The sequence below is a fragment of the Perissodus microlepis genome, chromosome 5 (genome assembly GCF_051167445.1).
Source record: "Perissodus microlepis isolate ML-2025 ecotype Zambia chromosome 5, ASM5116744v1, whole genome shotgun sequence".
NCBI classification, from domain to species: Eukaryota; Metazoa; Chordata; class Actinopteri; order Cichliformes; family Cichlidae; genus Perissodus; species Perissodus microlepis.
The window spans coordinates 37,673,299-37,684,265 of record NC_140465.1 but is presented as its reverse complement, the minus strand read 5'-3'; the positions used below and the strand labels follow the sequence as shown (position 1 = coordinate 37,684,265).

The 10,967-nt window shown below is 49.6% G+C and overlaps 1 protein-coding gene across 1 annotated transcript; it reads right to left on the bottom strand.

Annotated features, from left to right (window-relative positions):
- Window positions 1–580: 580 nt before the first annotated feature.
- aldh4a1 (aldehyde dehydrogenase 4 family, member A1) lies at window positions 581–10,419 on the bottom strand. Its single transcript, XM_084929675.1, has 15 exons — window positions 10,247–10,419; window positions 7,656–7,749; window positions 7,473–7,565; window positions 7,338–7,385; window positions 7,042–7,197; window positions 6,800–6,949; window positions 6,144–6,218; window positions 5,340–5,527; window positions 4,709–4,782; window positions 4,433–4,629; window positions 3,042–3,089; window positions 2,794–2,946; window positions 1,764–1,885; window positions 1,514–1,632; window positions 581–1,239 (listed from the first exon to the last, which is right to left on the bottom strand). The coding sequence occupies exons 1-15, from the start codon at window positions 10,285–10,287 to the stop codon at window positions 1,127–1,129; spliced, it is 1,671 nt and encodes a 556-aa protein (XP_084785801.1). The 5' UTR covers window positions 10,288–10,419; the 3' UTR covers window positions 581–1,126.
- Window positions 10,420–10,967: the final 548 nt, after the last annotated feature.

Below are 10,967 nucleotides of genomic sequence, written 5' to 3'. Positions count from 1 at the left end.
AGGCATCAGTCTCAGCCTCATTGCTGACTCTGTGCTTCCTCATGGCCGACAGCGGCTTTGAGTGCAGACTCTCTCCCGTCCTCTGCGTCTGTGGCGTTCGCTCGGTGTTGTAGTGTCCTGATGACACACAGTTTGTGCTCCAGTGACCAGTGTTGGGAAGGTTACTTTTAAAATGTATTCCACTACGGTTTACAGATTACATGCCCCAAAATGTATTCTCTAACGTATTTCCATCTGTGACTCAATGAGAGTAACGTATTTATTACTATTACTGAAGGTTACTCGCCATACCAATACCAACTAGATTTTTCAATCTTAAAATGAGTAACAGTAGGGTGGACATTAGGTACTCTGTTACTCCCCAACACTGGCAGTGGATGATGCGAGTCAAACCTTAAATACTGATCTGTATGCGTAGCTTTACATCAGCTTTTAGATGTCCCCCATTACTGATGGAAATCTGACGTCTAACCTGCCACTTTTCATATCCTCCCTGATGAATTTGATGTGTTGCAGGTATATAGATGTGTGTGCAGACTGTTGAAGTGAGACTGAGCAAACACAAGAAGCATAAAAGACCAAATGTTTCCATTATTTATTGTTGAAAAGTAACCATCAGAGTTTCTAAGGCAGGCACGTTCTGAAAATACAGCTCTGAGTCAAAGAAACGGACGCGAGTCGAGTCCAGACCGGCAGGGACGGACATCTGTGCTGCAGCCCGATGACGAGTCGGTGTGAGCTCTGCTGCAGGTGACGCTCGCTGTCTGCGCTCTCAAACAGGAAGTTATTTCTACGTCACACAGGAAATGAGGTCACACAGAAATGGAAAAAACTCTAAAACAGGAAACGGATGCAGATCTCTGAGACTTCGACTAGAGTTTTAAATCACAAACTTTAAACCAATGATAACTCTTAACAGGACAGATACCGACTGATTAATGAACTGATCATCTCAGCTGAGGCCTGAGCCGCACACCTGAACCTGCCGTGCTCACAGGACCTTACTGATGACTCTACCATGATTGATTAGAAAAGCAGCTGTGTTAGGATGGAAGACGCGTTCAGTGCAGCGAGACGAGGAGGTGATCGGGCCGCGCGTGGCCTCAGCGGACGGACGGACTCCTCCTCAGCCCATGTAGGGGTACTTCCACTCTGTGAGGGGGACGTGCGTCCGCTTCACGGTCTGCGGAGACGTCCACCTGAGGACGTAGTGAGGACCTCCAGGTTTGTCGTTTGTACCTGCCACACAAAGCAAACAGCACTAAACCTCTTATGGTCACACGTCGTTTAGTCCTCGCTTACGTTTTGCTCGGAGTCGTTGTTTGGCGTTCCCAACAGATAAGTGCCCTCTGGTGGACAAACTACGTAACACGTGTAACAGGCGTTGACAAATATTTCAGATATATCTGCGATATTCTGATCAGACATTAGAAACCGTCGGCAAAACAGAAAGTACTCAAGTAAATGTACTCTGTTACGCTCCAGCTGAGGTCAGAGCAGCGGCGACGCTAACCTGAAGCTCTGGCGCCCCCGAACGGCTGCTGAGCCACGATGGAGCCGGTGGATTTGTCGTTGATGTAGTAGTTTCCCGCGGCGTTCCTCAGCACGCTGGAGGCTTCGTTGATCACCTTCCTGTGACGGAAACAACCAGAACAACACACAGAGTTCAAACTTCCTCTGAATCCATCGCTGTTAGAGCTCCGCCTCTTTCTCACTGTAACCCAATGACAGTCAAACAGGAAGTGGCTGAGGGCGAGCCTTACTCGTCCTTGGCGAACACGGCTCCGGTCAGCGCGTACGGCGACGTGGCGTCGATCAGCCGCAGAACCTCTCTGTAGTCCTTCTCAGGATAAACGTAAACGGCGAGGACGGGCCCGAAGATCTCCTGCAGAACACGCGTGTTCATTTAAACACGCAGAAACACGGGATCAGGAAGGCGGACACATGCAGATGGCGTGAACATGACAACATGCCATCGTGAGGAAAGCAGCTGAGGTAATAATGATCCGTGACATTCGCGGTGAGGTTTTAAAAACAACATGGACGCTCACGCAGCATCACTTCATACTTCTGCCTGCTCGCTGTCAAACATTGTGTCGCTACACGACACGCCTGTGTGCGCTCGCCAAGCTACATACATGAAACTGTAAATAAGGACTCATGAAGGATGCACACAGGAAGCAGGGAGACGGTTACTGCGGTGATGGAAACAAGCTGATGCTTCTTCCTTTTATGGTTTTGTTTGTATATTTTAAACATGTTCAAAGTAATTAAAACTCAAACATTTCGAGACAAAAGAAGCAAAGAGGGGAGAAGTAAAGGAGCGAGCAGATGAAGGTTAACTCACTGCTCAAGTCTGCGTGGTTTCATTTCATCGATCGCGTGAAAACAGCCGACTCCCCCTGCAGCGCCCCCGTGTGCACGCTTATGGAAAAACACCTGCAGCGTGTCAGCGGAAATGGGTTTTAGTCACACGGCTGCTTTTCACTGAGTGACGTCAGCTGATCAGCGACGGCAGAAACACTTTAAAGACGACGCTGAGTCTCACTTTCAATAACGCAGGACAGGAAGCTGGAAAATGTTTCCACAAATCAGCACGAGCACTTCCTGCTAAACGTAAAATTAAAGCGTGACTTTCTAAAGTCAAAGAACAAGTTTAACTTTCTGATTGCGGTTCTTCTCGTTCCTCGCGTTTCCGATTCGTTCGTGTCAGCGAGTTTTAGTCGTTTCTGTCGGACACACGAGCGCCGTCCTGCAGGCGGGCCGGTAAAAACGCTGATTTTCAGTCCATACCTCGTTCATGATGGCGTCCTGCGGGTCTTTGGTCTCGATGATGGTCGGCTCCACGAAGTAGCCCTTCTTGTCGTCGCAGTTTCCTCCGGCGATGACTTTCAGGTTTGGGGAAGACTTGGCGCGTTCGAGCCACTTCTTTATCCGCCCAAACGACTGCAGGAGGTGACGAGCAAACGGGGCTCATGACGTACACCCACCGACATACTAACACTGAGACTTTTGTTTTTTCCAAGCGACAGGATGTTTACCTTGTTGTCGATCACGGCTGATAAGAAGGTGCTGAAGTCCTCGACAGGCTGACAAAACAGAGGAAATCAGTGAGACTCAAACATCACACACTTCTTGCACTTTAAAACCTGCTCAGAGCGAAACTTTAGGACCGCCCCCACGTCCTGTTTGTGGCCCACAGCTGACTGAGTCACCTGCTGCAAATCATTAACGCTCAAATAATGCAGGACGTGAGTGCGAACATGACTGCATGCTTCTGCACGTCAGGCTGAATCACCTGGATGTTCTGCTGGAGGTTTCTTCCTGTTAAAAGGGAGTTTTTCCTTCCCACTGTCGCCAAAGTGCTGCTCATAGGGGCTCGTATGATTGTTGGGTTTTTCTCTGTATGTGTTACTGTAGGGTCGACCTTACAATATAAAGCTCCCTGTTGTAATTTGGCACAACTGAAAATTGAATTGTTATTAATGAACATCTAACCCTGAATAAATACTGATCGCTTATGAAAAGCTCAGACTTTTGAAACCGCTTCTGTGTGCACGTCTCAAACGACGCTAACATCTGCAACTCGCCCACAAAACCTCAAACACGCGCGGACGAATCGCCTGATACGCACAGGAGACGCCACATGCACACGCGGTCAAAAGACACAAATTAATGCTGCCCGCTTCGCACAGATGTAAGCTGCGTTCAAGTCCTGGTGTAAAGCTGGGACAGCGGGCGTTTCTTTTTCCAAACACACAGAACAGCTGGTCTCCCCACCACAACAGTTTTACAGTCATGGACACTGAACAGGAGCCTGCTGGGAGAAGTCAGGGAGCAGCATGTTTGTCACTGTGTGTCAGCCAACTCAGCCCTCTACATTTGAATAGAGATAATCCAGGTGATGTGAAATAACTCTTTGATGTTAATCTCTCCATTTTCTGACAATAGCAGGCTAACGCTGGTGTTAGCTTAACCACTAATCCTGAAGGCTGCTGTGTAATTTAAGAATTTAATGGGTAAATCTCTTTGTGGTAGAGCTGCTCTGTTTATTTACAATGCCTGCTTTACTTAAAAACAAACAAACAACAGAGGAGTAGAGGATGATAGAGGATGCCCATTTGTCCCAGTTTTACACTGGGACTTGAACTCAGCTTACATTAGTGGGTCTGTGTGAAGCCGGCACCATGACACTTGTCTCAACATGCGGGCGATTCGTCCACACGTGTTTAAGGTTTGTAAGCGAGCGATGTTAGATCGGAGTCGTCCTTCATAAAGAGGTTTTCAATGACCCGTTCTGATTCTCGGCTGACGTTGTTAAAAAAGCCCAAACAGATAAAAACCAAACTGAACGTGTTACGTGAAATCTGAAGCGAGCAAAGCCGCTCGCCGCTCCTAACGACGCCAACACGCAGCAGCTCTCTGTACTCACGTCGCCCACTCGGATGTCCTTGTGGATGGCGAGCAGCTGCTCTTTGATCTGCGGCCACAGGCTGTCCGGTACGTACATCCTCGAGCAGGCCGAGCACTTCTGACCTCCGTACTCGAACGCCGAGCGAATGGTCCCCATCACAACGCTCTGGACCTCCGCTGACGTGTGGACGAAGTGGAAATTCTTCCCCCCGCACTCTGAAAACACAAAGAAGTGATGGACACGAGCTGCTTTTAAAGAAAGTAGTGAGAGCAGACAGCGAGGAGCGCTCCTGACCTCCTGCCAGTCGAGGGAAAGTCCTGTAGATGTCCAGGTTCTGCGCGACCTGCTTCCAAAGACGCTTAAACGTCCTACGAACACAGAACCGTTTGTAAGAGACGTACAGGCGGAGGACGAAAGACATTTCACACATCAACTCTGACAAAGCTGAAAGAACCGGACAAACTGACAGATCAAGCTGAAACTGCAGTTCCACTGACATCCAGCAGAGGCGCCAGCAGCGAGTCAGTATGTTAACGTTTATAACAACTGTTATAACGGCTGTATTAAAGAAGGATGAGCGTCACAGTTTTATATTCTGCTCAGTCCTTTAACAGGAGTCAGAGACAAGCTGACACCTGTGGGATGTTTTTATATCTCACCTGTTTAAGCTGTGCTTGTTATTATTAGGGGCGTGGCCTTTTTGGTTGACACAGCTTCACCTGAACTGAACCTCTGGACTGTGTTTGTGCTGCTGGAGTCTTCTGGAGTATTTTAATGATCTGACCAATAACTGCTGTGAGGTCACTGTACTAACAGAGCGTCCAAGAAGGCGGAGCTCCAGTGTTGGTGCACAGCGAGATTCAGAGATTGAATGTTTAGACTCTGCAGGACATTCTTGTGTGGAAACAGTCGTAAACATCCTTACGGCACACTGCCGGTGAAGTTGATGCCTGCCAGGTGCTCTGAGGCGGTGACGGCATCTCCGAACACGGGGCCGTCAGCGGGCAGGAACTGGATGATGTTTGGCGGCATGCCGCACTCCCTGAGGATTTTATACACAGAGTAGCTGGCAGACATGGCGGTGTCACTCGGCTTCCAGAGGACGACGTTACCCTGGAAGACATGAAAACAGTCCGTCCACAGATCAGGGAGAGATCCTCCATCAGCCACAGCTGAAACAGGACAACTTTATTAAAAAGCGAATTAATAAAGACAGCTGCTTCTATTAAGAGCAGTGTCATGCTGATCTATTAGCCTAAACAAATCAATCACGCAGCATGAATGCACTTCTCCCCAGAAGGAGCGTGGCAGTCAGGTCAGTGAGCGGCAGCAGAGGGAGAATCGTTATGTTCTCACGTACTACGGGGAAATCGTCCGGTATCTTGGAGCTGTGGGAACGTTAAACCTTAAACCTGTGGGATGTGTCGGACGCATTACCTGCAGCCTCGCACTGCACTGTCTATTCATTAAAGTCAGAAGAGAACGTGGAGCCACCAGTGGGCTACACACAGCGCGAGTTAAATTCACAGCAGAGTCGGACTCGAACATCAGACACTGAATCTCAGCTGGTTGGTGAAGTTGCAGAGCTGCAGAAACAGGTGACGTCACGGGACGCTCGGCCGCGTCGCTCATAACGACCCCTCACGCCGAGTCACACCGAGTGGAGCCAAGTGCGCGGCGGTGAAAGAGGCTTTTGTGAGTCAGCTGACACAAACACGACCACACTCACCATCAGAGCCGGGGTGCCCGCCAGGTTTCCACCAATGGCAGTGAAGTTAAACGGAGCCACAGCAGCCACAAACCCCTGAAAGAAACAAAGACATGAGAGCGGTCAGCTGCAGCGGAGCTCTGAGGACGAAGCACCGCCTCACAGGTCCACCTGTTTACGTGTGACACGGGAGGCGTTCCACACGTAACGTGCCCCAGAGCGCCGTTTCCTTCCACTCACGGGTTCACAGGGAAAAAAAGCACACGCAACAAGAAAACCATCATAATCATCGCCGTGACCAGCGCTTCACAGCAGGTCCAACGCTGGACTACACAAAATCATCGCGTTTCCACTTATGGCGACAACAGGAAGTGATGTCATGCTGTGCAGAGTAAAATGTGTTTCTGTTGTTGCTACAGCTAACTCTCAGCCTCCTTCATACACACGGCGCTTCTTCTCGAGTCGTACTGAACACGTGGCTCGCTTTAACGAGCAGGTTGTTCCAAACCAACGCCGCCACAGCGTGAGCACGTGACTCCGAGTTCACGGTTAAACAGAAACAGCTGGCGGTCGAGCTGCGAATTCATCAATCGTCTGCTGACGTCAGCGTTGGAACATCCCGCGTCGGGTAGCCGGGTCTCCTACGTGAGGACGTCCCGATGTAACCTGATTTTTACCTCCAGGCCTCGGTACAGCAGCGTGTTGGCGCTTCCCTCTGCGTCCAGCGGCTGCTGCCGCTGCAGCTCGATGCCGTGTTTGGCATTAAACCTGAAGAAGTCGATGAGCTCCGCGGCGGCGTCGATCTCCGCCTGCACCACCGTCTTCCCCTGAACGCCCACAAACGAGACAACAAGGGAAACAACTGTAAGGACACGCCCCTCGTTAATCTGTCCCGCCCCCCGGCTCGCACCTACCGTACCTGTCCGATCATGGTCTTGGCCACGATCTCGGCTCTCCTGGGTCCGCTGATGACGTCGGCGGCTTTGAAGAGGATCTGAGCTCGGTCCTCGACGGGCTTCAGGTCCCACTCCTTCCTCGCCGCCACAGACGCCGCGATGGCTTTGTTGATGAGCTCCTGCACGGGACACAGAGAGGACATGACCAAAACATACTGACGGCCAGGGTTTCTGCCCCGGGAGCACGGACGCTTCACGATTAGACGGCACGAGTCCCGTCACGCTGCACCTCCGTCATTCAGACCTGCGATGAGCTCACCTTGTCAGCGTAGCAGAACTTCGCCACCTTGTGTGAGTGATTGAAGGGCTGCAAGAGGAAAGGAGAGAGAGCTGTGACACCTCAGCGTGCGCTAAAGGTAAACGTGACGAGACTGAACGACCAGCGTTTCCTCACAGAGAGCTGGTATCTGATGTCTTTGGTCCACACGTGCTCGTCTCCCACCACACACGGGATCTCCTCCGTCCTCCCCTTCAGGCTCGCCAAGGCCTGCAGACACACAGCAGGGAGTAAGGAGTGAGAGGGGTGAGGGAGTGAGAAGAAGGAGAGAGGGTGAGGAGGAGCAGAGTGAGCTCAGACCTTCAGCAGCTCCACCCTCTCATGGCTGCCCTCTTTGAAGCTCAGGATCGGCTCATTTTTCACCTCCACAGCTGCACAGGGGAACGTCTTAAACCTGCAAACACACACACAGACACACACAGACACACACATCAGGGTACATAAAACCAGCCTGGAGCAGCTGGATTTGAGCTGATCAAACTGGTCCCACTGGGAGGATGCTGGACTCCTGAACTGTGCAGCTAATCAGTAACCAAAGACACACACACACACACACACACACTGTCTCTCCTCTCTGCAGGTTTTCTGCTTTCACAGGGATGAGCTGACTGAAGGGAAGCCGTCTGTCAGGACCTCCACGTCTTCACGTCACAGCTTCTTCTTCTTCTCTGCGACCCCCTAATGTGCCCCCCCCCGTCACATGTCAATCACACGCATCGTTCCTCCTATTGGTGGTTGCATCAGTTGCCGCGGTTTCCCGCTCTGCTGGGTCTGTTGTTTATCTGTGCAGGTGTGTGTGAGAGGAAGATGAACCGAGGCCGTTGTAGAGCCTGTTTGCTGATGTTTCTCACGACCTGGTTATTCCAGCCGGATCCAGCTGAGCCGGATCGCTGCAGCGCCTCCTTCGTCTATGATTAACCCGTCTGAACTCTGAGCAGAAGGTCGGCCAGCTGCTGTTTGCATTGGAGGAGGAGGCGGCGACACGCCGGCTGGTGGCATGTCGGGCATTCACACACACCCATGTGGCTCTGCGGCCCAAACGATGACAGCAAAATGAATCTGAGCCCGTTCAGTGAAAATCATGCGAAACGCAGTGGATGACCTTAACGAGCAGGTAATCCCGTGTAGCAGTACCTTAACGTTAACAAGTAGCTCTTCTGATTTTGATTAACACACGTGGCGTCCGTGTGGTACGTATGTCAGGTTGAACTTCAGAACTGACCTTAACGTAAAGACTCAGGATTCCCACATACAGAGGTTACCCAGGCGAGGCTACAGATTCACCTGGAGCTCAAATATCATAATTTCACTCAGACAGGACAACAAAACCATCCATAATTCAGAATCCTCATCGCTCCTATTTTGAAAGCTCTGTTGCTACTTAATTGGACTGTAAACCCAGAGTCATCGACACCCCTGAAACTCCCCGTTTTAACGGCCCACATAAGGCCCGGTGTGACCTGAAGAGAGCCCGCGGTCCCACGTGTGCTTTCTAATGTAAATGAGTGACTGTACAGGTGAACGTGTCATTACACGTGCACTACAGGCCACGGCATAAAACCAGGCGGTGATGGCAGTATGACATCAATACTCCAAAGCTTCCAAGGTGCATTTTCCTTGAACCACTGCTTCAGTGTGGAAAATCACATGTGACCAATGAGGTCCCCTGAATAAATCACATGATTGGTCGAGACCATCGATAACGCTTTGTATCGCCTCTGTGCCGTGTGAATGTGCGTTTTTGAAAGCTGGAGACATTTTCAACAAGAAAAGAAACAAAAACAGTGGAAAATGATTGTTTGTCATTAAAATCTCGATCCCATGGAAACAACCACACCTGCCCTGAGTACACAAGCACACCATCCCTCACATCCTCCGTTTCCCCGGCACGCCTTCTTCAAACTACTACATTACAGGAGTTTACAGAATCGACAGACCATCCATCTTTGTGTTTTATCGTCCACACAGACCTTCATTACGCTCAGCACCATTAGTACAACATTGTTACGCTGTCTCCTTTTTCACCACTAGATGTCACTGAAACGACGCTTTGCATGAATGAACCCATTTTCAGTACAGTTGGTGAAATGGTTCATTGCTGGTTCATTGCTTTATTTGCGCAGCACTATACACGGCTGAAGGTTTCTTCCTGTTCTCACTGCCACCAAGTGCTTGCTCATAGGGGTCATCTGATTGTTTCCCTGTGTTATTGTAGAGTCTTCACCTCACATTATAAAGCTCCTTGAGATGACTGTTGCTGTGATTTAGCGCTGTACAAATAAAACTGAATTGAATTTAGGTATTTTTCCACGCCCTCCGGCCTGGACTGGCCCCTTTGGTTGTGGCTCCTGGAACCACCTGTTTGACACCAAGTTTACACACTGACTTCTTTATCAAATGTTTGTAAGATATCTTGTTTGTTTTCATCCGAGCCTCTCAGATAAACACACCTTTCAGGTAAATGGCGTAATAAAATGTATTCTTAAAGATCTTCCGGGATTAATGGAGTGGTACCCAGATGGCACCACCTGAGGTGCGAAAGGTAACAATGTCTAGCAGGTGTCTTCTTACCTGTGCTTCCCCTGAATGTGATGGATTATGAAAGTAGTATTAAAACGTACAGTACTTGAGTAAAAGTACTTGGTTCAAGTTTGTGTGCAGTCAGTTCAGGCAGCAGCTGCCGATCAGGTGTCATTACATAAGCGACCCACTGGACCGTTACCGCCCCACACGGCCAGCCTGGACCTCCACGCATGATCCGTCCCGTCACAGCAGCGGTTATCGATCAGGATATCAGGTTATTGGAGTCGGAGGCCCTGAGGAGGCTAATTAGCTAAATGACATGCTGCAGAACTCAAGGAGTCTCGTGCGGGAGACATGCGCAGACCTACCCCCTCCAGGACCGACACACGGCCGCCCTCACGTGGAGCATCTTCCCGCCACAGGCTGCTGATTCACGCTGAAGGAAAAAGCCTATAGACCCGCTAGCAGAGCGATCTCGCCGGAGAATGGATCAACAAACGATCGGAATCAACTTTCAAGTAACCCCGCCCCCCCAGTCGACTACACACACATCCCAACTCACTGCGACCGGGAAGGGGACACTGGTTTACTTCTATCGTTCAAGTGCTTCACGCTGTCGCTACACATTGGTGACAGAACTCTACTTTACTAACGTGTCACTAGAAAACCATTCTTAATCTCTCAGATTGGACTAAAGAAGAGCAAATATGTTTACAAACCTTCAGGAATCATAGATTTCCCCCCCTCCCCCTCCCCACTACCTACGATGGAACCTTCCACAGGCGAATCTGCCATTGGCTACTCAGTAACCAATAAAAACAGGGTTAGGGTTAGGGTTAAAACAGGTCAGCCAATCAGAGGCCATATTCCAGGGGTCGGAACGAGACACCATATTTGACGATGTTCTTGATCTTTCGGTCAAGTCTGCAGTGTCTCTCTGATAATTTATTTGATTGTATTTCATATTTAATATTTTTTTTATTTTATAGATACTTTTGCGCTTCATTATTAAAATTGAATTGTATAATATTAACTTAAATTAAACAGAAATTGTATTTTTTTAAGTTAAGTATACAACTCAACATGTGT